Source organism: Podarcis melisellensis (assembly GCF_964234715.1).
Source record: "Podarcis melisellensis genome assembly, chromosome: 17".
Lineage (NCBI taxonomy): Eukaryota > Metazoa > Chordata > Lepidosauria > Squamata > Lacertidae > Podarcis > Podarcis melisellensis.
The window spans coordinates 18,507,377-18,533,013 of NC_138534.1; the positions used below are offsets into that span (position 1 = coordinate 18,507,377).

The 25,637-nt window shown below is 38.9% G+C and overlaps 2 protein-coding genes across 4 annotated transcripts in view; one reads left to right on the plus strand and one right to left on the minus strand.

Annotated features, from left to right (window-relative positions):
• The window catches only part of TEK (TEK receptor tyrosine kinase), a 47,889-nt gene extending 45,342 nt beyond the window's left edge, over nucleotides 1–2,547 (plus strand). The window contains exons 21-23 of the mRNA XM_081893840.1: nucleotides 493–589; nucleotides 1,194–1,293; nucleotides 2,159–2,547. Coding sequence (XP_081749966.1) covers nucleotides 493–589; nucleotides 1,194–1,293; nucleotides 2,159–2,233 — 272 coding nt within the window. The 3' untranslated portion in view covers nucleotides 2,234–2,547. The remainder of the gene's footprint in view (nucleotides 1–492; nucleotides 590–1,193; nucleotides 1,294–2,158) is intronic.
• Nucleotides 2,548–3,324: 777 nt separating this feature from the next.
• Nucleotides 3,325–24,535, minus strand: LOC309359779 (RNA exonuclease 1 homolog). 3 transcript variants are annotated; one of them, XM_081893876.1, is made up of 16 exons: nucleotides 24,209–24,535; nucleotides 21,653–23,004; nucleotides 21,154–21,246; nucleotides 20,285–20,492; nucleotides 18,570–18,712; nucleotides 17,451–17,588; nucleotides 14,665–14,779; nucleotides 14,449–14,508; nucleotides 13,847–13,996; nucleotides 13,087–13,200; nucleotides 11,725–11,798; nucleotides 9,361–9,471; nucleotides 8,413–8,528; nucleotides 7,392–7,530; nucleotides 6,049–6,169; nucleotides 3,325–3,826 (listed from the first exon to the last, which is right to left on the minus strand). In XM_081893876.1, the coding sequence occupies exons 1-16, from the start codon at nucleotides 24,375–24,377 to the stop codon at nucleotides 3,735–3,737; spliced, it is 3,195 nt and encodes a 1,064-aa protein (XP_081750002.1). In that variant the 5' UTR covers nucleotides 24,378–24,535; the 3' UTR covers nucleotides 3,325–3,734. The 3 variants fall into 3 exon arrangements, with proteins under 3 accessions (XP_081750002.1, XP_081750001.1, XP_081750003.1); XM_081893875.1 differs by having other exon boundaries at nucleotides 21,154–21,249; XM_081893877.1 differs by lacking the exon at nucleotides 13,847–13,996 and having other exon boundaries at nucleotides 21,154–21,249.
• Between the last annotated feature and the right edge of the window lie 1,102 nt (nucleotides 24,536–25,637).

A 25,637-nucleotide genomic window follows, 5' to 3' on the forward strand; every position in this document is an offset into this window, starting at 1 on the left:
CAAGGGTCAGGAAGCAAGGAGTCACAAAGTCAGGGGTCCGAGGATCAAGAAGCAAGGAGTCAAGGAACCAAATGCAGCAAGGCAGGGAATGTGTTGCTGTGGCCAAGAGCTGAAGGGAAATGCTGACCTTATATCCCTTCCTGGCTCTTGCCACCAGGTGCTGTGAGTTACCAATCGGCTGCACCTTGCCTCTTCAGAACAAACTTAGGAAGGCCCAGTCCTGCAAAGTCCTACTGGTCACAGGGCCCAGCTCCTGCACACACTCCTGACAATAATACTGTACTGGCCTGAATATAAGCCTCCCTCCCCCCCCCCCAATTCTGACCGTGAAGTTAAAGTGCAGCTTATATTTGCGACCTTACGGTATGCAGCCAGGAACATGGGGCAAACAGCGCCAGGAGCGTGGCAAAGCGGTGCCCACCCTGTGCATAGTCCTCCGTCCTCTCCCCCAAGCATCCTTAGGACACTGACCTGTTGAATCTTCTCTTCTAGGAGGGACACCATATTGTGGGATGACTTGTGCAGAACTGTATGAGAAACTGCCCCAAGGGTACAGACTGGAGAAGCCTCTCAACTGCGATGATGAGGTGTAAGTAACTCAATCTCACTAGATGCCCTTTTCCCCTGTGCCCTCTTTGGCTGATGACCTCTCTTAGAAAATGCATCTGTCATTGACAGGTGTTGAATATGGGGCAATTTGCTTCTGGTAAGTTAGGAGATGACTCCTAGAATTAATTATACTTTAACCAATTTAGTTTGGAAAGCAGAAGGAAGTTGCTAACCATGAAAGAAGTTGAAGTTCTAGAGTGATTACCCTGGAGCAGAAACCACAATTTCATCTGTCAATTGATTGTGTTCACAGCTTTGCTGTTTTGATAATGTTTCACATAGGTCAAGAGAAAGCTTCACGCCTTTCCCTACACACACCTGACCTACTGTTTCTCTTGCTTTAAGCCCTGTTGAAATGAATTGTGAGGGGTTTTTTTACATCTTCTTTTAATAACAAGACTGTTTGTCCAGGAAAACCTCCCCCAGCCTCTTGCCATTTGTGGTTCTACTCCAGGGACATTGGAAAGCCGGACTTTTCTGCTTTTTGCTCTCACAATCATCGCCTCCCACTTTTAAATTTTGGGCTGCTTGCTGTGCATTTGTAGAGATTCAAGTGCTGTAATGACCTTCTTCTTCTTCTTCAGTTATGACCTAATGAGACAATGCTGGAGAGAAAAACCTTATGAGAGGCCATCATTTGCCCAAATACTCGTATCACTGAACAGAATGTTGGAAGAAAGAAAGGTAAAAGATGATCACGGTTGTCAGGTTGGGGTCAAAAAAGCATTACTCAGCTCCCCAGCTCACCAGTCTGCTTGGTCGCCACCGTAAATCGTTCCCCTCTGGTCAGCTCCTGTCCCATGTGAAAACTTTGCACGTGTTTGTTTGGCCATATTCACATATAATTCTTCACATAAAATGCGCTGAGTTATTTGGGTGTACAGTCGTACCTTGGTTGTCGAATGCCTTGCAACTCAAATGTTTTGGCTCCCGAATGCTGTAAGCCTAGAGGTGTTCCGGTTTGCGAATGTTTTTTGGAACCTGAATGTCTAAAACGGCTTCCAGTTGAGTGCAGGAAGCTCCTGCAGCCAATTGGAAGCTGTGCCTTGGTTTTTGGATTCCATTCGAAAACCAAAGTATGACTGTACCTAGAGTTGCTGTACATCACCAAGTTCTAAAGGAGACTTTTGTCAGATGGTCTAACCCTTGGTCTGCAGCTTATAGGTTATGTCCTGACATAGGAGAGTCTGATCAGCAGGAGCATCAACAGTATCTTTTTTAAAATAGGTTTGTTTTTTTAAGAGAAAGAAAAAGCATCAACTAGGGCTAGGATACCTGTCACCCAACAATTGTTGTTGTAGTCCACGATCAGGGTCGATGCAACTTGTTAACCAAACAACAGCTGAAGGTCCTGCAGTTCTGGCATAAACTGGTAGCCTAAAACTGTTTTCCAGTCCTGTGACCAGTGCAGCTCTTTGTGACACATTAGGGATAAAAGGACACAATTTGGGCTTGGGAGCTGGATGTTATCTGCAACACAGAAAATTTCTATGCGTTGCTGAGGGCAAAGGGAAAATATTGAGCCTATTCTTCTTAATTGTAATTCCAGACTTATGTGAATACAACCCTGTATGAGAAGTTCACCTATGCAGGCATTGACTGTTCTGCGGAAGAAGCTGCTTGAGATGGAAAATCTTCAGTTATTTATCGTTTTGAGCAACCTCAAAGGAAGATGAAATGTGCTGATGTACAAAACTGCATAGAACGCTTTCTGTACAATACTTTCTTAGCTATATACACACTTTTTGAGTGAGTCCTGAATCAGTATGCTGTAGGAATGTGTATGTATGTGTGTACATAGGTATGTTTGTGTGTTTATGCGTATTGTGTGCATGTGCACTATATGTATCTATATAAATCTTTTGTCTGCCTATACATGCACTCACACACACATACACTTTTTGGAAAGTGACTGAAATAAATACATTTTACATTTCATAGACTGTTATGTATTCCCCCCCCTATAATGTTGGAATCTACTGCAAGCAATATAGTCACACTGCATACTTAATCTCCGCCAATCCTGTGAGCCACTGCAAGCAAAACACAAAACACGGTAGGAATGTAAAGGAGACAGTGATTTGTCATGTATATTTGTGTTGTAGTACGCAGTGTTCTTTCTGCACCCATCTTCTCAAATATTGTATATTTGCTTATTTTCTTATCAAATTTATATCATGTCCCTCCCTGAAGGAGTCCTGCGTGGCACACACATGAATAAGAAAAAACCATTTAAACTTCTAAAAACAGTTTACAACTGCTTTAAAAGAATCATAGGTTATTTCAGGATTGGCCTTTAACAGACCTTCTAGCCATCAAATATATGGGGTGAACAGGAATGTTTTTAGATTCTTCCTAAAAGTTAGTGAGAGACTTGCTCCAGTCCAGCTTGGATGATCCAGTGTTGCTCTCCTAGGCTCATTGGACTAACTAGCTAAATATTTTAAGTAGTGCTGTATGCTCATCTCAAGCTGATATATACAACTGAGAACTGGAACATGGACTTGACAGAAATTTCAGTAATGGACAGCCTTTGACTCTTTATTTAAAAATAAAAATTACATTTTCACTGCTGCCTTTAATCTCCAATTGCAATTTAACTTACTTTGTTCCATAAGATTAACAAATAGATCAAAGCCATAAAGCAGTGACAGTGACAAATTGCTTACCTATGCAACTGCTAGAGAGATCTGCTAACCAAATGAATGGACTGCATAATGTTTAACATTTGTTTTATTTATATCAGCTTTTTTGAGTTTTTATTTCAGCAGACAATGACAGCCAGAAAAAAACATTTTTTCCTTAGGACACACAGAAGTTTCATAAAGGGAAAGTAAGTACAGGATTCTTCATAAAAAGAAAATAAGTACAGTGTTCATTCCAAACTGCAAAAACTGGGAAATGTTCGCTGTTTACATTAACAATTCTGACTAGCGCAAAGCTCCCATAATCAACTCTAATATTATATTGAACAAAAATATCATAATCCTGAATAACATTAACCCAAACTTCCAGCAAAACTAACTAGTGCATATACTTATCACAGTACTTTGAATTAGGACAATAACAGGGGCAGAAAACTCTTTCACTAGGCAATGATGAAGAAAGGCTGTTGTTGCAAAGCATTAATATCTTCTGCCTTTAGTATCCTCTTTTACTTTCCAAAGCATAAGTTCCATACAGGCAGTTGCATCTTCACTACAGTCATGACCACCAACTAGAAAAAAATAACATTCATGAATATGCATACTATTTAAAAGATTAGAAAGTTGGCACTGAATATTTAACATTAATGGTTGTAGTAATAAACTCAAGTACCGTATTTTTCGCTCTATAAGACACACCAGACCATAAGTCGCACCTAGTTTTTGGAGGAGGAAAACAAGGGGAAAAAATATTCTGAATCTCAGAAGCCAGAACAAGAGGGATCGCTGCGCAGCCTGTTCTGGCTTCTGGGATAGCTGCGCAGCCTGCATTCGCTCCATAAGACGCACACACATTTCCCCTTACTTTTTAGGAGGGAAAAAGTGAGTCTTATAGAGCAAAAAATACGGTATTTGCGCTTCCAAAATTACCCATTAAAAGAGCAAGTTTGAAAATTATCTTGAAGATAATGGATCGCTAAGGCAGTCTGTACACTATCTCCTCAAAGCACATTCTTTCCCTCATAAGAATTCTGGGCACTATAGTTTGCTCCTTGGAGCTGTAATTCTGGGAGGGGTAGAGTACAGTGCCCATAATTCTTTGAGGGAAAGAATGTGCAGCCAGATGGGTGGGGTATAAATAATAAAATTATTATTTCAAATGTGTACACAGCCTAACTGTATTGAGGGTGGATAATAGTATAGAAAAAATGTCACAGTGTTACAGAAGAAACTTGAATAGGTTTCAAGGTTTCAGATTTCAGTCACACTACAATATGATCTAGATCTGTCACAGAATAGGACCTATGCTCAACTAGATCAAAAGCTGCCAACTGGCAGCTGATACTGCTGGCACTTGAAGCAATCAGACACCTTTCACTCCAAAGTATTAGTTTTGTAAGGAAAAGCAGAGGAAAGTTTACAGATGCAAGAAACAGGTAGTACACATTTTAATGCTACATCACTTTTGGATTTTTTAAAATAAGCATTTGTATGCAAGGCTATGCCCGAACATACGTGTTCCATAACAGCAGATCATTCACTATTTAGAACTTCATGTGTGATTGGAGCTTGTCAGTTCATAAGAATTTGTTTGTGCAGCAAAATACACTTCAAGGCCTAATACTGAAAAATAGCATAGCCTGTAAAACAAGCGCTAGATAGGCTTTGAATATCTTTTCTAGGGCTCCAAAAGGGGCAACTCAGAAGGTACAGATAGCCTTTGGCCCTCCCAATGTTGTGGGACTCACTCCCATCATTCATCATGCTGACTGAGCTAAAGAGAGTTGCAGTACAACAGCATCTGGAGGGCCACAAGTTCCCCACTCCAGCTCTGAATCCTGAAGAAAGGCTTTTGAACTCCTGATGACTCCAGCATTACATCGTAATGGAGCAACTGTAAAGTACATGTGTGATTATATGCCTTATTTTTCTGTAACTGGAACCCCACGAGACTTAAAAAGACAATATGCATTATGTATAGGTGAATAACTCACCATCTATTTAGAACGGGTGAAGATGCTTTAATATCATGACAGTGCTGCAGGTGAGCAAAGATTTATACAAGCTAGACATGAAACCACTAATACTATTGCAATTTTAGCAGTGTAGCTCTTGAAAATGATGAGAAGATTGAAAGCTGTCTTCTGAGTGATATTTGTTCTAATAGTACATATTCTCTGTCCATTCTTCCACTTTCTAGCTCAACTTACGAATCCTACAAGAAGTTTATGTGTAATCCCATACATCTGTAGTCTTAATTTACATTTAAGATCTTAAAATCACCAAGGAAACCAGCTAACTTACCCTCTGCTACAGCATGCCTCTGGCCAAGTTTTAAATGTGTAGTATCTGTGTGATTAGTTTTAATGATACCAGGGGAAGGCACATGCCACTAGTTTCTTGAATTAAGGAAAAGGACAGCTTGTGAATCTCTTCTAATACACAGCCCATGCTATTTAATTCTTGTGAACTTACAGCTGATTCTTAGATACACATGCTCATAACTTAAAATAAGCAATTGAGATATGATTAACATGTGTGAATAGACACCAGAGACCTGACATCACAGGGAGAATTTCATGTCATTCAATATCACCTCAGAGACAGTTATTTTCAATGCAGTCAGTTCACACACTCAGCTTCCAGTGATCAAACAAGGCACATGACCAATCCAATCCTTATTTTGGGAAACCTGGATCAAACTGGAAAGTCTGAGTGACAACATAGGTATTGCTTGCTTCTTGGTTCTTCTCCATTAACTGTAAAATACATTGTCATTTTCGTCAGGTCTTACCATTATCTTGAATAATTCTTTGGAGATAATCAGCCATTAGATTTCTAAGTGCTCTTTTATGAGGCAGGCCTAAACGATGAGGAAAAACTACGGATGTATCCACAATCTTATTATGAAACAGCTGGAAAAGAAACAAAGCTGGATGATTCAGTGACACTTCAAACTGGATTGTGTCTTGCCACCTAAAATATTCTTGTGATTAAAAAACACGCTATCGCTTCAGTTAAAGCTTTAAGACCCTGATGTTGGGAAAGATTGAGGGCATAAGGAGAACGGGATGACAGAGGACGAGATGGTTAGACAGTATTCTCGAAGCTACCAGCATGAGTTTGACCAAACTGCGGGAGGCAGTGGAAAGACAGGAGTGCCTGGCGTGCTCTGGTCCATGGGGTCACAAAGAGTTGGATACGACTAAATGACTAAGCAACAACAACAAAAACCGTATCACATTAACTTTTTCACATAGGGGCCTCTGAGCCACAGCAATGCCATTGGGAAGTGGTGAAAAGGCTGCAGCTACCTTGTGGCACTATTCCCATGTCTCTCCAGTAGCATAGCATCCAATGGCTGGGAAGCCCTGACCATTCTGAGGGTGAGAGGGCAAGGGACTCTCACAAGGGTTTGGATTTTGGCCCAACATGGCATTTTAACTAGATTTGGGGGAAGGTTATAAAAGGCCTCATACTACACATCCTAGACTCTTTCCTGGCTAGCAAGCTATACAACCCATCCTCCCATTCTCTGTAACATGTTTACCATAGTTCTTTCTCAGAGCATAGTTAAACTATGGAATTTGCTGCAACAATATACTGTGATGATGACTAGCTTTGCTTAATTTAAAAAATTAGTCAAATTCATCAAGTATGCAGGCACCCATCAATGGCTATCATTCATGATGACTATATGCCTGCATGTCACCTCTAAGACTAGAGGCAGTGTGCTTATGAATATCAGTTGCTGGGGGACAACAATTGGTCCATTTCAGGATATACACCTAGTGCCAAAACCTGCTGAAATCTGTAATCAAAAAAGTTATGGCTTCTTTAAATTCCAATACTCCTATCCTGTTTTATTGCAATTCATGTTAGATCTATCCCTCACCCACACCACACCAGTGAACCTGGACCCGCAAAAGAGAGTTATTGTCCTCATGTTCTGTCTCTGGGCTTCCCAGAGGCAGTGGGTTAAGCACTGTGGGAAACAGAATGCTGCGCTAGATGGTATAAATCCAGCAGGGCACTTCTGTGTGCAGTATTAGACAGTACACAGAAGTTAAACCTGAACAGGTTTTAAGTAAAACATTTCAAATCATTTTAAATATATTATCATCCTGTATAATTTACCTTAAGAGCAAACAAATCACTCTCTAAACTATGTCCAATTAAAATTGTGTCTGCACTAAACAAGTTTAACAATATTGCCTGCACGTCCCGAATTGATGTTACAGTACTCTTCATGTCTTCTGCCGTCACTCCAGAAAACCTAACGCAAATCAGAGTGTCAAGGAAGTAAAACAATAGGGAGACAAGAATATTTTAGAAATACCAGATTCACTTATCCCACAACTGATACAACTGAAGACTTTTGATTTTCCTCTTGGAATGAAAGATTTGGGGAAGGAATCAGACCATGACAAAGTAATAACATTATCTATTATTTGTCTGAATCCTATTCTCTGCTGGTATTTTGCACATATTTTACCTACACTTAATTATTACTTATAAAATTCAATTAAAAAATAATAATAAGTAACTTAACTCCAGAGCCCTGATGCATTTCTTATAGAAATACTACAGCAAAAAGCAGTGACGCTATACAAGTACCCCATGGGTTATACATCACTGACAGCATTCACATGCAATGCTAATCAAAAATCCTGTCTTAATGAGCCAAGTTATGCACAAGGACAGCCTCCTTCTTCTCCCTTTTATGCACGCAGCTGATCAAAGTTGGGTTTCAGCACTTAAATAATAGCTTATCAGTTACACGTGAAGATTAGAATCATAATTTGTGGATTCAAAACAACTGAAGATATTAAGCCAAACACAGCTTCATAACCTAGCTTGATTTGAAGCCATTTGCCATTACACTTAGGAAGTTACGCTTTAAGGTATGCTTAATATCTTGGGTTGATTAGAAACAATTAATTATACCTGGGTTCACATGATAAAGCACTAAAACCTGGCTTGTTCAGTTGCTCACACAAAGGGAGGAGTGAAGCAAATGCAAAGGAACCCTATTGCCCTCACATGTAGCTCATGCAGAGTCTGACCTATTCTCAGGATTTCTGGTTTTCTGTTGAGTGTAAACACAGTTACTTATCTTCAAACACTTGATGTTTTGGTGTTTGAATAAGACACATACCTATTATTAAAATCTATTATTTCATTATCAGGCTTAACAAACGTGTCATAGATGACGTGAAGTGAAGGATCAACTACTGTCACTCTAGAGAGTTCCAATCCACGTGTTGTGTAACACTAGAAGAGAAATGTGTTAAAGAGAATTTTCCATAATTAAGTTTAGTTCCTGATTATGTTCTGAATAAACTGAAATGAAAACTAATCTAATTTTGAAATGGTGGAGATAGGTGAACACATCTTTGCTACTTTGTAAACATATTTTTTACATTGAAAATCATGGCAGTGCATGGCGTAGGTATATACTAGAAACTTTAAAATATTAAAGTAACATTTTTCTCTCGGGCATTTCGAGAAATTCCTGTCAGCTATTATGATAAAATATGTTTTCAATTCATCAGTTACCTCTTAGTAAGCTACTTGATTACCCAAAAGATCATACTGTTAATTTACAATGGAAGTTCTACGTCAAGTTTTATAAGTAATTTCTTACACTGAAAGAAAAATACATAGGTAGCTGCATGTAAAAATGTGTACTTGTTTTTGCTAAACAATCCTATATATCCTATACTCTTTCCTATACATCCTGTACTTTCTATACCTAGAGAAGGAATGAACAAAAACAAAAAGCCACTAATATCCAACCCCCAGAGAAGTATATTGCCAGGATTACATATTTTATTTAATTTCAAAATATTTAAAAAGTTTTTGACCCATGCTTCATCATGTAGCAACACCAGGGTTAGATACAATCAGAATAAAAACCATGAAAATAGTTCCCAATCACAATTCAGGAGAGCAACAAAAGCAGGTGCATTTTATGAGGCAGTTTTTCCTTCTCATGTCAGCCTGTCCTGTCCTGACAAATAACATCTGTCCTTAAGTCATACTGCTAAGAAAACACAATTGCACTTTAAATTGCATTTTTTTTAAGGATCCTAACTTAGCATACCATTTCACAATCTAACGCAAATACACCATGATTTCCATCAAGTGGAGGTGGTTTGATGAAAGTCTTCACAAAGCCATCTATATTTTCTTTTCTGCCATCATGAACATGGAGCTACAAAGCACCAAGGAATATTCAAATTAGTCTGAGAAGTGACATATTTTCAGTAACTTTTAATTAAGTTACCATTGCATTTCCAACTTCCCTTTTCTGGAAATTCACCTTAGAAATTTACTAAGTATCTTTTGGAAGTTTATAGACTATTTTGTCAGGCACTTGATTATTGGTTGATGTCAAAGAATATGAAGTTGAAATCCTCAGCGTTCATTATCTGTCTTTTAAATTTTAAATGCTACTTCTTCATGCATTTCAAATGTTCATTTTCCCCACACAGTAACCAAGATGAGGGAGGCAAAAAAATTAAATAGAAGACCACAATCTAAACCTTAAGACAGAAAGCAAAACTATTACAGCATCGGCCACTGGTCCATCAAGATACAGATTGTTTTAATAGCAGGACCAAGTCCCAGAAAGTGTCCCTTAGCATGTTCAACACTAATTTATTACTTATCTGCTTTTCTCTCTCAAATTTAAATTTAAGGAAATGAGGACCGGCTTGAACCCCAACACTTTTTTAGAACCAGTTCCATCTTGTTTTCTAGCATATTATACTATCATGAGAACAGAATTCCCAAAAACAAATTAAAAATCTACCCCTATTCTCATCTACCTTTTAAGAACTTCAGAAATGCATACATTTTTGTCTTTCTGCCAAAGACTACACTTACACCAATATTCAGTTCAGGAAACTGCTTCTAGGGCCAAGAAAAAATTCAGAGCACACACTACACCCAGGCAGCCCAACTTTTCATACCAAGTGGGCCGCCAGAGTACTTTGATATGGAACATGCAAGTGGCATACTGCAGGGCGGTAAGCAAGGCCGACATTTGACACCCATCTCCTTCCCAAAGCTGGGAAAGCACTAATTGTGCTTCGGGAAGCAGGTAGGACAACTCTAGGACCCTGTCAAAGCCTCCTTCCCAAAGCCCAGAGCCTTGCTTACACAGCTTTGGGAAAGCAGTGGGAGGGCTGCATCGCAGGGTGTATGTGTCAAATGCTGCCAAGGACCACACAAAAAAGACATCAAGGGCTCCATGTGCTGCACATTGGACCACCCTGCTCTACACAAAAGAGGAGAGTTAGAGGTTCTTGAAGGAAACTTGGTCACCTATTTTGCTCTAGTTCTGCTAAGATAACAAGACTAACAGAATAGCTGCTTCTGGAATTCAAGAAATTTTAAAACACTTTGTCTTTCATGCTTGACCCCTGTCAATCCCTCTCTATGTAGACAGCCAATCAGTGGCTATAGGCAGATTGCTGCAAGTAAAAGCTAAAACAAAATGCTGAGAAATATGTGTGCTGTGAAAAGTTTGAGTATACACAAAAAATATCAGGTGTTATAACAATAATTAAACAACAAACCAACACCAGAACTGGCTTATGAATATAAAGAATAATTTTACTAGAATGAGTATAAAACCTCATAAACCAACAAGACAATGAACAAACTAAAGTGCAAAGTGCATAACCAAGCCTGGAGATACTCAAAAACATAAAATGTGGCAGCGTCTCTCTCGTTGCTATACTGGTTATGTATGCGATAAGAATGTCTTAACACATGGTTCACTCAAGACAAAAGGTACTCACAGGAACAGTTATTGAACCGTGTTGAGTGATTAGCATTATGGACTGATGAAGCTTGCTACGAAACCTGGATAATATCCAGAGAACAGGTCTCATCTACTTGGCTTCAATTGATCATTTGGCTTTGCACTTCCAGCTAACGGCTTCTTGAAGAAGGCTTTCTGGCAACTGCTCCCACGTTTGTGGCTTTGTGCTTCCAGTGAATGGCTAGTGGTAACCTCGGGTTACTTACGCTTCAGGTTACATACACTTCAGGTTACAGACTCTGTTCAGGATAAGAACAGAAATTGTGCTCCGGTGGCGCGGCAGCAACAGGACCCATTAGCTAAATGGTGCTACAGGTTAAGAACAGTTTCAGGTTAAGAACGGACCCTCGGAACGAATTAAGTACTTAACCCGAGGTACCACTGTATTTGTTCCAGCTGTGTTAAGACATTCTTATTGCATACATAACCAGTATAGCAACGAGAGAGACACTGCCACATTTTATGTTTATGAGTATCTCCAGGCTTGGTTATTCACTTTAGTTTGTTCATTGTCTTGTTGGTTCATGAGGTTTTATACTCATTCTAGTAAAGTTGTTGTTTATATTCATAAGCCTGTTCTGGTGTTGTTGGTTTGTTGTGAAAAGTTTGAGCACAGCAACTGGAGAGTACTCTCACCTTTGCAACCTGGCATCCAGGAGATCCTACCACTCCTTCGCAACAACTGTAACGTGTTTCCAAACCACCCGGAACTGTTACAGGGTAAGTAATAGGAAGCAGATGAGTAATTTCAAATCAATTCTTATCCTAAAAATTAAAATTTTGATCGACTGTACTGTGAACTATCAGTTATCTTCTTACCCTGACTTGGTTCACACATCACAATCAAATAATTAAAATAAACAATGGTTTAATGTGAACAAACAAGTTGATGCACACTGCTGAAATCGAAGAAAAAAAAATCCCTTCACTGCTGTCAGGAAACATACCATACTTTGGTTTTGAATCATAGTTTGTTTGGAGAAAGAAACTACAACCCCAGGTTTTGACAACACAACAGTCTGTTTCCTGGCAGCAGTAATACTGAGGGATGTGTGAAGCGCCCATAATTTTAGCAGCATTCACCAATACACTTTTCATTCACATTAAACCATAATTTATTTTGAATACGCAAACCAGAACACTATGGGAGCAGCTCTGCTTAAAAAAAATATCAGTTTAACAAAACCAAGTTGAATTCCGAGGATCAAATATACATGCACTGAAGAAAGGGATACTGAATTGGATTTCTAACTATCCAAAGAAATTATAGTTTTATTACAAATGTGTGTCAGTTTCTCTCAAGATTGTAGCTATACTGAGAATATGAAACAACAACCTTATCACCCATCATGTATTTTACTAAAAAGAGCAGGAAAATGGAGGTGAGGTACTGTTCAAAGTCAAGCATAAATAGCTGAATATAATTTATTAGTTTTAAGTACACTACCTACATGGGCTCTTTTGGGGGTGGTGACAGTCCTGGCATGCTAAACCACCATTTAGGAAAGTTGGAACAAGCATCAGACCTGGATGTTCCTCCCTCAGATGCCAACTTTGGTTTAATTTAATCACCATCACAGCATCAGTTTTGTTAGATCTGAAATGGGGCACTGTGTTGTGATGTTGGTTTATTAAGCATAATATTAAAATCAATTACAGTTTAAGATACTGGCTACTAAAATACTAAGTCACAGTTCTCTGTATTGTTATATATTGAAACAAGCATGAAAAACCATGTGTGACAGGAAGTGGTGAGAAGAACACAGACTCAATGTTTGCTCCTTGCTTAAGAACATTACACCACAAATTAGTGCAAAGTCTGTATCTAATGGTAAGTGATTGGCGGCTTAATAAGGAAAAATGCAAGCAAAACTGTTTTTAATCCATTGTTAATCAAAATTTAACTTGCTGGCCCTGCTTCAGTGGACATTACCTTAGTAGTCTCAAACTCACCGGCATGTCCAGTCTATGTCTGGAGAGACAGGAGTTTATTCTTACCTTTGTGCCTTAATACCCTGCCAGAATGGTAGCTGCATTCTTCTTTCCGAACATGCCTTCCTGATGAAGTTACAGTATATATTTCTCCGCATCGACAACAAATTCTTCTGGAAGCTGTAACCAGTAACACAATCCAGTAGTAAGCCAGAATTGAGACCTGCAAGATGCTCATCTGCACTTACCCCCAGAAACCATTTTAATCATCAGAGACAACTGCAAGAAATCTATTAGATTTGGTTCTCATTCACATTATCAGGCAGCAGAATTGCTAATACTTGTGTAATTACAGATCAAAATAGTAAAACTTTGGTAAGAGTAATTCAGATATATTCCAATTATGCATGGAACAGATGGATAATCATCCAAACAATATTAATTAAGTTGTTAAATTGATAGTTCAGGAGCAGAAAAATATATAGTTATTCTTCAAGCTTTACTAACCAGGATGACTTGATTCACAGTACTGGCAATGAGTGACACTTACAAGCATGTTACAGATAGGTAGCCGTGTTGGTCTGCCATAGTCAAAACAAAAAAATTCCTTCCAGTAGCACCTTAAAGACCAACTAAGTTAGTTCTTGGTATGAGCTTTCGTGTGCATGCACACTTCTTCAGATACACATTTTATTGTATTTTATTTTATAAGCATTTTATTGTAGCACATTGTGGATGAAATCTAATGTTGGAAGGCATTTTTTGAACAATATAGGAAGATTTTTCTGATGGTTTTCGATTTTTCATGCCATTCTCACTTACTCACAGTCAGATAAAGCAGCTTTTATGGCGACACTGCATAGTACAGCACTGCCAGGTTTCTCAGGATTTGGTTCAGGGAAGCCATTTTCCTTCAACTGTTCATCAGTCAAAGCATATTCTTTTAGAAGTTTATAGAGAGTAATTCCTGTAAAATCTTAATGACCCCAACAAAACAGTTAAAAAACTCTGAAGAGCTGTCATTCAGACATTATAACTGTCAGAATTATTTTCAGATTTAACTTATAGGTAGTCAGTAGCAGCTAGTTTTTCTTTGGTTAAGTTTATATATGCTGTGAAACTTTACAAATTCATCCTAAATATATGCCTTTTGTCATAGCATTTATTAAATTTATATACAACCTTTCATTCAAAGATCTCAACACTGTTCACAGCATAAAAATACAAAAAACAAAAATATATAATAAAAACAAGAACATTTTGAAAGCACTGAATTTTTTCCATTACTTTTCATTTTCATTATAAGCAAGTAATCAAAGAGTATTAGAACTAGAAAAAGTAGCTTTTTATATTATAAGTACTTCAGTTGTGAAAGAATTTTAATACTTTGTGCAAATTATTCAAAAGACAGTAATAGTTTTATTTTACCATTTTTTTCTTCTTTTCTAAAGCCAGTTGAAGTAGTGCATTTATTGTCTGAGGGCTGGCCTATACAAAATAAAAGCACAGATGTCTCACATTGTTAATGTGAACTTATTTCTACAAACAAACATTGTATGTACGTAATTTAAATGTACTTTGAAGAGAAATAAAATTGGTCCATTGTAACCACCAGTTTTCTCTTCCCACATCATTGGAACTTACCATTTGCTGACACACTGCTATGATCCCTCAATTTTTTGAGCTTGTTCACAGCTATGCTCAAGTATATATTTTTACTACCACAACGGTCATATATTGCTTTTTCTTCTTTCAATGCCTACATTAAAAAGAAAAGTGTGTATGATACATACTGTAAATTGCACATCTATCCTGCACTCCGTCCCCTGCGATAGAACAGAGTATGTAATGGGGAAGAGCATCCAAACAAATAATAATAATAATAATAATAATAATAATAATAATAATAATATGCTGCCCTTCTGACTGGGTTGCCTCAGCCACTCTGAGCTGCTCCCAACAGAGTATTAAAAACACGATAAAACATCAAACATTAACAACTTCCCTAAACAGGGATGCCTTCAGATGTCCTTTTTAGTGGTTCTGTTTTTATACGTAAGCGACTTTAAGTCCTATTAGGGGAAAAGGCAGGATATAAATAAATATATAATAATATATTATTTATATCCTGCCTTTCCCCCTGATATATATAGAGAAAGTGGCATTTAAAGTTCAGTGGTCACAACTCAAGAGATCCATTTCAGTTGCACCAATTTAATGTTTTCATTCTCTCCATCACAAACAGCTTTTAAAGGTATTCTGGTTTTCATCAGTGGCTTTCTGTGTGGCACTGATGCGTGCTTGCATGCAGTTTGAGAAACAAGTTCAACACTCCACTAGTGATGTACTGTAAATAGTCCTATAGTTTTGCACCGCATTAAGTGTTTAATTGTGATGGTCTCACAACAGATTCAGAGATAAGTACAATCACCATATCCGCCTTCAATTTAAATTCAGAATTTATTTTAAATCAGATTCTTTATTGAAATCAATTATTTTCATTCAAGAAGATTGTGTTAGTTGATTTCCTGGTATCTCCAATTTAGGTTTCTTTTGTTAAATATGCAGTAACAATTTAATAATATATAATGAGTGTTCTATTCTTAGCCTTTTTATTACTAAGGAATGTTTATTTTTCAAATACTGTTTGGAAATAGGAATATTGATGGGTGACAGATACATTTAGTAAAGTAATTAAATATTAAGAATGAACTTTTACTTTTTAGGACAAATCCATAATGAATATAGAAAGTCCCCATCACTTCTGGCCATAAAAAGAAGATCTTCTAAATTTGCCCAGCAGACCAATAGGTTAATAGAAAAGAGTGGAAGCATCTGTAATCAAAGGAATTATTACCAGATTAAACCTTCAGTCATTTGCAATTTTCAAAGAGCTTATTAATATACCATATTGGCCCAAATATAAGCCACACTCAATAAATAAGCCACACCTTTAAAATTGGAGAGAAAAAAGAAAAAAAGAAGAAGAAGAAATACAAAAGACGAAGAGGTTAAAACAGTAATGATTAAGTGGGCCAAAGATTTTGGATATAATATTCAATTTGATGATTGGATAAAACTGTGGAAGGAAGGAATGAAATTTACTGCCTGTACTACGATAAAAGAAAATGTTATGAAAATGATATACAGATGGTATGTAACACCAGTAAAGTTGGGTAAGATGTATAAGGTTAGTAATAAATGTTGGAAATGTCATGAAAAGGAAGGAACATTTTACCATATGTGGTGGGAATGTAAAAAGGTGAAAAGTTTTTGGGAAATGATTTATAATGAGTTAAAGAAAATGTTAAAATATACATTTGTTAAAAAACCGTAAACATTCCTATTGGGAATATTAGGTACGGAAATTAGAAAGAAGGATGAGAAGTTATTTTTGTATGCAGTAACAGCAGCTAGAATTTTGTTGGCTCAGAAGTGGAAACAGGAAGAAATGCCTACGAGAGAAGAATGGAGGATGAAATTGATGGAATACGCAGAAATGGACAAATTAACAGGCAGGATTAGAAACCGACGAGACCAAAGATTCACCGAGGACTGGAATAAATTTACAGGGTATATAAAAAATGTATGTGATGAACAGCTAACGTTTGTTTGTTTGTTTCCAAGAAGCTCTGTGAAAATAACTGATAGAAATATTGTTTAAAAAAATGATAAGATTAAGAATGTTAAAGTGCAATATAAAATTAGGAAATGTGAGCAAAAGTGATAATACGGAGAATTGTCAGACATGCTGAGGGAAGTCTAAAAGATGTATTTGAAGAGAAGTGGATGTTAAATTTTGGTGGAATGTTTCTTGAAAATTTAATAAAAATTATTACAAAAATAAAATAAAATTGGAGGGGGGGAATACACAAATATAAGCCACTCCATTCCTCACTGCTCTTGGCTGCATACTGGGAGTAGCAAGGAATGGAGCTGCGTTGCTGGCGGCCTTTCCCCTTCCTCCCTGGCCTTGGGGGAGAGGATGGAGGAATATGCGCTGGGCGGGCGCTGTTTGGCCCACGCTCCTGGCTGCATATCGTCAAGTCACAAATATAAGTCGCACTTTTTAATTTTTCACGGTTTGAATTTGGGAAAAAAGTGAGGCTTATATTCAGCCCAATATGGTACCAGTTAACACTGCAAACGTCTGTATGTTCACCTAGAAACAAGTCCCATTATGGTCAAAGGAACTTTCACCCCAGTAAATAGGTTTAGGATTGCAGCCTAAAACTGCAGTACACTGCAGGCTTCATTAGGAGCAAAAGTCCAATCAAAATAAATGGCATTTACTCTTGAGTATACACACACACAGGATCACACTGCATGTTATGTTTGCAAGAAAGCACTCAGCACTTATTTCACATATCCACAATTCATATAACTGTCATAAAAAATAAATTACAATGTTTTTTAAAACTACTGCAGACCTTGTCAAAAGCTTCATTGACTGTTGCACAAACTTTCAAGAATTCTTCCAAAAAAAAATTGACATATCGTTGCCTTGTGTCATGTGGTACTTTGGATCCCAGCTCAGCAATCACAGGAGGCCTTCTCCGACTTGATGCCTGAAATGTTAACTTATATTTAACTTACTACGTGCATGAACTGAAATAAAATTCCTAAACTTATTGAAAAGTATTGTTTTGGGTAAAAGAAAAGGATTCTAAATCACTGAAAAGACTTCTGAACAAATACCTTATTATATAGCTACAAACTCTTCTCCCTCAAATCCTATCCCCAAAATTGCAAGAGTATGGCAAAGTCAGAATATTTTTCAACAGCAAACTATCTCTCTAAATATACTGTATTGTGGTGGTTTGTGCACACTTTAAATCCCATTGGCTGCATTCCCTTTTTGCCAGCCCATCAAGGTCAGCAGGGCCAAAAATGAGTCCTGGCCTACTCTCACACACATGCAAACATGGACATGGACATACACCCACCCACACACCCATTGACCTGGCTCAAATTTGAATGAAATCAAAATAAGCACTGTTTACTATTGGGTCACAGCACACAGGAATGGAGGATTATCCCTACACAGATAAACAACCTACATACCAAAAATGTTCATACTAGAATTAGGCATAGGTTTATGTCAAAGTCTAAACAACACATTGCAGTGAAGAGAAGGAGCTGTAGACTGGATGGGAAGGCTCTATTGGTCACCTTCAACCTACAAACCACCTCTGCTTTACTGCATTGATTTTTAAATTAAAAAAATACTATTAGGACATCTCCATTTCAAATTAGATTTGTATGGCACTAGTGTGGTGTAGTGGTTAAGACCGGTGACCTTGGGCCAGTCACACTTCTTTGAAGTCTCTCAGCCCCAGTCACCTCACAGTGTTTGTTGTGGGGGAGGAAGGGAAAAGGAGAATGTTAGCCGCTTTGAGACTCCTTAAAAAGGGAGTGAAAGGCGAGATATCAAATCCAAACTCCGCCCCCCCCCCCCCGCATATGTCCCCCAATAACTTCTTAATAAATTTGACTATAAACCCAGAAGCCTTTTACTCTATTTTAACACAAAGGAAAATATGAAATACCTTAACTGGCATGGGAGTATTTTTTTTTACAGGATAATTGGGAAGTCTACATGGCACTGATGTTAATGCATTTCCAGGAAGTAGTACATTCACTTGGCCAGTGCTTGTTCCAACAGGCTGAACTTCAAACACATTTAAACAAACTGAAATAGACAAATATTGTGTAGATTGAAGCTTCATTTGTAAATGCACTTCACATAGCCAAACTATCTTCTTAAACTTCATCTGGAAGCTGAAAGATTACAGTAAATGCCAGAGTGACCATTAAGGCAGTCACATGGGGTGAACAGCTTTTGTGTGGTGACCATTCCTTGCCACAGGTATGACAGACAATACAACTTGTCATGTGATCACCTGAGTTCGCTGAAGGTTTCCATGCTGCTGGTTGATAATACTAGCCTTCCAACAGCTTGCTGAATATGTGTACCGGCATTTATTTTACAAATAACAGCAATTACTGGTACATAAAGCAAAAATCCCAAACACCATCCCTTAAAAAAGGTAAAGGGACCCCTGACCATTAGGTCCAGTCATGGCCGACTCTGGGATTGTGGCGTTCATCTCACTTTATTGGCCGAGGGAGCTGGCGTACAGCTTCCGGGTCATGTGGCCAGCATGACTAAACCGCTTCTGGTGAACCAGAGCAGCGCACGGAAACACCGTTTACTGTCCTGCCGGAGCAGTACCTATTTATCTACTTGCATTTTGATGTGCTGTCGAACTGCTAGGTTGGCAGGAGCAGGGACCGAGCAACGGAAGCTCATCCCTCACACATCACTAATTCTATCAGAGACACTAGGGGAAAAAACCAATCCAGTTCTGCTTTGGAGAAAACAAGTACAGTGGTGCCTCGCAAGACGAAAATAATCCGTTCTGCGATTCTCTTCGTCTAGCGGTTTTTTTCGTCTTGCGAAGCAAGCCCATTGACAGCTTAGCGGATTAGCGCTACAGCTGTCAAGCGGCTTCCAGCGATCAGCTGTTAAGCGGCTTATCAGCGGAACAGCTGATAAGCGGCTTAGCGGCTTAAGAAAAGGGCGAAAAAAGCGAAAAAAACCCGCGGGGGGGGTGCAAGATTTTTTTCGTCTTGCGAAGCAACCCCATAGGGAAATTCGTTTTGCAAAGCGCCTCCAAAACGGAAAACCCTTTCGTCTAGCGGGTTTTTCGTCTTGCGAGGCGTTCGTCTTGCGGGGCACCACTGTATTGTAAGATGCAATGGCTGTGATACAGGCTGTGTACAATGTAGCCTTTGAAATGCACTGGGGTCATTTTTCCACAGGGTGCTTTTGTACAGTGGTTACCAGTTGTGCACACTTTCTTGCAATCACTTCATTTAAAGTCACAGATACCATCTGTAGTGTCTATACACACAGGTGGGCATGTTTTCAAATAGCGTGGAACAGTGTTCTATTACCTTTCCCCTTCATGGCTAGGGCTGATGTGAATTGTTCAAAACATCTGGAAGACACCACATTTGTCTCTCACAGATTCTAAGCTATAAATGCATGGACACTGGCTGTTTTGATGAAACCTGATCTGAATCAGAAACCTAGGAACAATCAACTACTCATTCTCTACACACCCTGCTGTTGGTTTCTTGGTCTGGGGGACTGGGAAGCAAATTAAAGCTAAATTTTATGAGATCTTGTTTTAACTCACACAAACCCTCGTATGAAACTCAACAAATATCAAAAGTGTAATATACTACTTAGTCATACCTATGGGGCCCATGCTTTGAATCTGAGTAGCTGGTATTACAGACGCAGTTCTCTTTGGGCCGCAAGTTGCAGCAACAAAAGCTTGACCACTTTTAACAGCAGTTGTTATTTGTGTTGCTTGTTGCTGTGCTTGCAGTATTCTGGAATGACAGGTCCGTTGTGGAAGAGGTGCTTTTAAAGGCACAATTATTTCTTTAGTGGTATTAACCTGGTGAGTATTGAAGAATAAACAATTTCTAAATTCAGTAAGTGCAATACTGTATTTACTACCCTAAAGTTACACCCCAAGACTGTAAAGCAGTATTTCCATCTCTTCATAAAGATAAATGGTCAAACAGTTTTGTCGCTATTTCAGTTACTATCAATACCATTCTGTTAAAAGTAGAGCACCTTGCATCAGAAAACGGTTTGTCCATTAGCAATTTGGACCTGTTCTCCAATGTATCATTTGATATTTTGTCACTTGGCATCTTAGTGTTTGGTGGCTCTTAACTTTAAGGTGATATGCAAATTGTATCTACAATCTATTGATGAAACAAACACAAATTAAGTCAACATTTGGAATCGAAGTAAAGAGAGGAAAATGCAGAGATGAAAATGCAACTTACAACCTGCCTGACAGGTTTAACATGCTTTAACAGACAAAGTGTTAGTACCTCATTTAAGATATTAAGAACTGTTTCCCACACCACCGGCTGTATCTAATGATACTCCTACTCACAGTAGACCCATTGAAATCAATTAACATGACTAAGTTAGGTCCGTTAACTTCAATAGGTTAACACAACTTATTTGCCATTAACCTATATCCATGTTTACATAATGAAATACTAGCAAATGTTTCCCCAAACTGCTAGATTGAAACTCACATCAAATTTTGCAGTGTGTGCAATTCTTCTCTTCTGTCCAGGAAGCATACTTGTCTTCAAATCTGAGTCTACGTCTGTTTCCACTGCAAGGGCCTGCTTTTTTTAAAGAAAGGAAAATAGCCATACACAAACTGCAAAAACAATCAAGATTGTTGTTTATAAATTATAAAATTACAACAAATTACGGTTTGTTTTCATGATACTGCAGTTCTGTAATGAACTCTGGCTTCCTGAAACTTAAAAAAAGACTTTCAGAGGATGGAAATCCAAAGGCAATCTTTAATATTACAAAAAAAAACCTTCGTTTAACAAAAAAGTACTACTTTTCCCCCTAGCTATTAGCTGGAATTTTATCATCTGTTAATTCCAGATCCTCACCGAGTGAATATGCATTGATACACCCCCAAAAAAGTGAATGGTCAGAAAAAAGATTAAATAGAAAACAATTTGTGTCTGCCTTTACAAGGAGGAAGGAATAAACTGAGAAAAGCAAAATTACCTGCTTTGCTAATCTTTCCTTTTGTGCTTCATGTTCAACATACTCATTGAAGATTCTCCGACATTCTTCCATAGTATCATCTGATTCAGAAAGTTCATTATCCTCTTCAACGTCATCTTCTTCGGAAGAGTCTAATACTATTATCTCATTTTCTTTGGCATCCTTTTTTATAGTTTTATCAGTACAATTTTCGCCAGTTTTTTCAACAAATGTGTCCTCACTCAAAACTGGAACACAGCTTCGTTTAACAGGCAATGCATTGCTTTTTCCATGAAGCTGAATACTCCATTTTCCAAAAGGTACTGGATCTTTTTTAGAGCTTTCTTGTAGGGCTGTAACTTTATCTTTTGTACTACCTCTAGAATATAGGTTAGTCTGAGTTTTGTTTTTCAGCAAAGTTTTATGATTACTAACCTCCTCAGTCATATTGCATGCTTTAACAGAAATAACATTCAGTGACTCCTCCTTCAATATTTCTTTGTTCATTTCAAACTTCATCTGAGGAGATACATTATTGCCTTTAGTAGCAGGGTAATATTTTGTCCGAAGTTTGCTTCCTACACTCAAAGCACTCGCTTTGACATCTGCTAAATAAGCACTTTCTGCTGCTGAATTTTTTATTTTACTTTTATTTCCATCACTTTGATTAACATTATGCAGGCCAACAGTGATGACTTCTGATCTTTCTCCCTCTAAATTTTTTAAAATATCTGATGTTCCAGAGTTCTGAACAGTTTCTAAATTAGCTCCAAAACTCATCTCATTTACTTCCCTATTCCACTTTTTATAGGTCTTGCTTATTCTTGGTTTCTTTGATACATTCATTGGTGGGGCATCTATTATAAGCATATCATCATCTGATTCCTGGAGTTTTATTGGTGAAGAACTTACTGATCTCTTCCTTGGGGATCTGAATCTATTTTCACCTGGAAAAGTTTTTATAGATGCTTGTAAATCTCTACAGTGAGAGATTTTAAAATGTTTAGAGTGGCATGTGTCATTTTTATCTACTTCCTTCAAAGAAGACCCGAGATCTGCAGTATAATTGAGTAATGGGTCATATTCAAGATCAGTAGCTGGACAGCTATGGTCAAGACTATATTTACTGGACCTTTTAGATTGTTTTGAGATTGAAATGGCATTATTTTTTACTTCTACAGGACTATTACAGTCATCACCTTCATCAGAGAAAGATTTATTTCCTTTGTTGTGATTTGTTGCAAGAATCACATTATTTTTGAAATCTTGCACCCAGTCGTAACAAAATAGTTTCTTCTGTTCTTCAACTTCAGTCTTGAGTGATTGAATTGCTTTGTTGATCATTTCTAATTCTTGGATATTTTTATCAAGACCTGTTGATTAAAACAGAGTTTTATAAATGCCATAGCCTTAGGTTATGCATTAATATTTCAATTATATGTAAACAGAGCATTAAAGAATACAATTACAGAACTTAGCCCGAACTCTTAGTTCTGTCATCAACTATTTTTGAAGGGCATTGGAATACTTTATTGCTTTAAAGCGACACACGATACAAAAACCCAGCACATCTAAACCATGTGCATTGTCTCTAAGAATTACTCAACAAAGACATTGCGAATAATAATAATAAATAATAAATTTTATTTATATCCCGCCCTCCCCAGCCGAAGCTGGGCTCAGGGCGGCTAACAACAATCAAAAATAGTTCAACATTCTAAAAACATTCATTATAAAATAAATTTAAATCAAATTAATGGCAACCATCAAGCAAAATTCTGTGCAGGTTGCCAGAGGAGGGGGTCAGGCTGCGAAGGAGCCAAAGTGAATGCATTTTAGGGGTGCCTAAAGAAACCATATCCCAAATCACCTGAAAAATAATGCCATGGCAACACAGGAACATAGAAATAAGAATTACCGAAGAAAGGTAAAAAGACTATTAACACAACACCAGGGCCAGATTTAGGTCTGATGAGGCCCTGTAATTTTTATGTCCAGCTGTCCTTTATCAACAACAAATTGTCACTGTTTTTTGTGTGTTGAATATGTGCTATATGGTAATTTATGGACCTATAAGTATCTAAAGCCATTTGCACATGCATAATGTAGGCATCCTATATACAGAAATGAGCAAACCTGTGATATTTTAGGGAGCGGCCAGCAAACACAAAATACTGCTGCTGTATGTAAGTTTTATTTGGTTTTTATCTTATATTTTGGAAATGTACATCCAGTTGTTGTTTTTTCCCTTTAAATTTTTTTGGGGGTCCTAGATAGCTTGTTTAGCTTACACGTAAATCCGACACTGCACAACACAGATGCCGGTAATTAAAAAGGGCCTATTTTCAATCTCATTTCTCTGAACGAGGAGACACAAAGCAAGGAATATCGCTTTTTAAAAGCGCAGGCTGGGATGACAAAGCCTTGATATTTTATCCGGCTCGTGGGGAAGAGGCTCCAGTTCCGGGAAACTTTTGTGGGGAAAAGGCGGGAACGCACGGTTCCCGGAGGCGTGAAGTAAAACGCGCATTCAAGGCCCGCCGTCCACACGCGGCAGCGCCTGCTCCCCTCCCTCACCCTGCGCGGAAGAGCCGCTCAGCGGTCGCGGCTGAGGGAGCGGGGGCTCCCCTTGAAGGCGGCGACGGCGCCGAAGGGCCTCGTGTCTGTACTGGCAGTGGGGCCGCCGGCACCCGCGGGCGTCGAAGGGGCAAGGGAGGCTCCTGAAGTAACCCGCCGAGGGGAGCATCCCGCCTTTTCCCGCCTCCCACCACGCCGCCGGAGAAAAGGCGCGCAACGCTCCCGGCTAAGCCTCGTTCACAGGCGAAACCGTTGGAGGGGGCGGGGCGAGGCCACGCGCCGCTGCTGCTGAAGCCCCGCCCCTTCTCTTTCTTGCTTGCTGCTGCTCCTCCCGCCCTCATTCCGCAAAGGCGCCTCCTTATATTTAAATGAAGAGAAAAACGCAAGCCCCACCCACTTTCGGGGCGTGGCTTTTGCAACCGTCCCCCGAGAGCGGTTAAGGCACGTTGCTTCTGATTAAGCTTGCCTGAGGTAGCGCCCCCCCCCGCGCGCATGCGCCCTACTGGGTTTATTCTGGCTGGGAGTTTCTGCCAAGCGTCTCGGTTCCTTGTTTTTGGTGCTGCGTTGTCTTATATAGCTTGGGAATTGTGGTTGGCTAGAGGCGCTGGGAGCTGTAGTTTGCTTTCGTTCTGGGTAATGACAGGGCAGGCCTCTTTGGTCAGGAAAAAATAAAGGACATAATATGAGACCCCCCCCCCAAATACATAATGTGGGGTAATCTGCCTTGTATAGCTAACGTGCTTCTATCTAATTAATGCATGAAGGAGGTAACACCATAGAATAAGCTGTCCTGCCAGGCTTACCTGTGCTCTGACATACCAGGTGTAAAACATGGCTTCCCCAAAAAAATCCTGGTAAGTGTAGCATGTTTAGGGTGCTGAGAGTTTTTAGGAAATCCTATTTCCCTCACAGAGCCACAATTCCCAGAGTTCGCTGGGAAGAGAGATTGTTAAACCCCTCAGAATTCTTTGGGGAAACTATGTTTAAGGTGGTAGAATACTGTGTTTCATTGTGCATATTAAAGTTTATTTGCTCAATGTGTGTGGTTGAAGTGGGTCTAAGGTTTTGCTGTCGATGAGTTGATTGCCCCCGCCATGTTTGCTTATGTCTGTGTTGAGCAGGTGAATTTATAGAGAATTACATGGGGGAGGACTTGTAATTGCACAGGTGTGTGCAACATGTGGTAAGAAACATGCAGTGGCATTTGGTTGCAGCATTACGTTGTGTATTTTATGCCATCCATTTGGATGGGTATGCACTTGTGGCCTTATTGTTGCTGGGAGTAGTAACCTGAGCTGGCTTCCAAGGAACAACTGGGAGCCGTAAAGTGCTCCTGATTGTTCCCTGGCAAGGGAAGCTTGCTAGCCATGCTTCTTGTAACTGCTGATCAGCCAACTGGCGGTGACAGCTAGCCTGCAGCGACCATCTG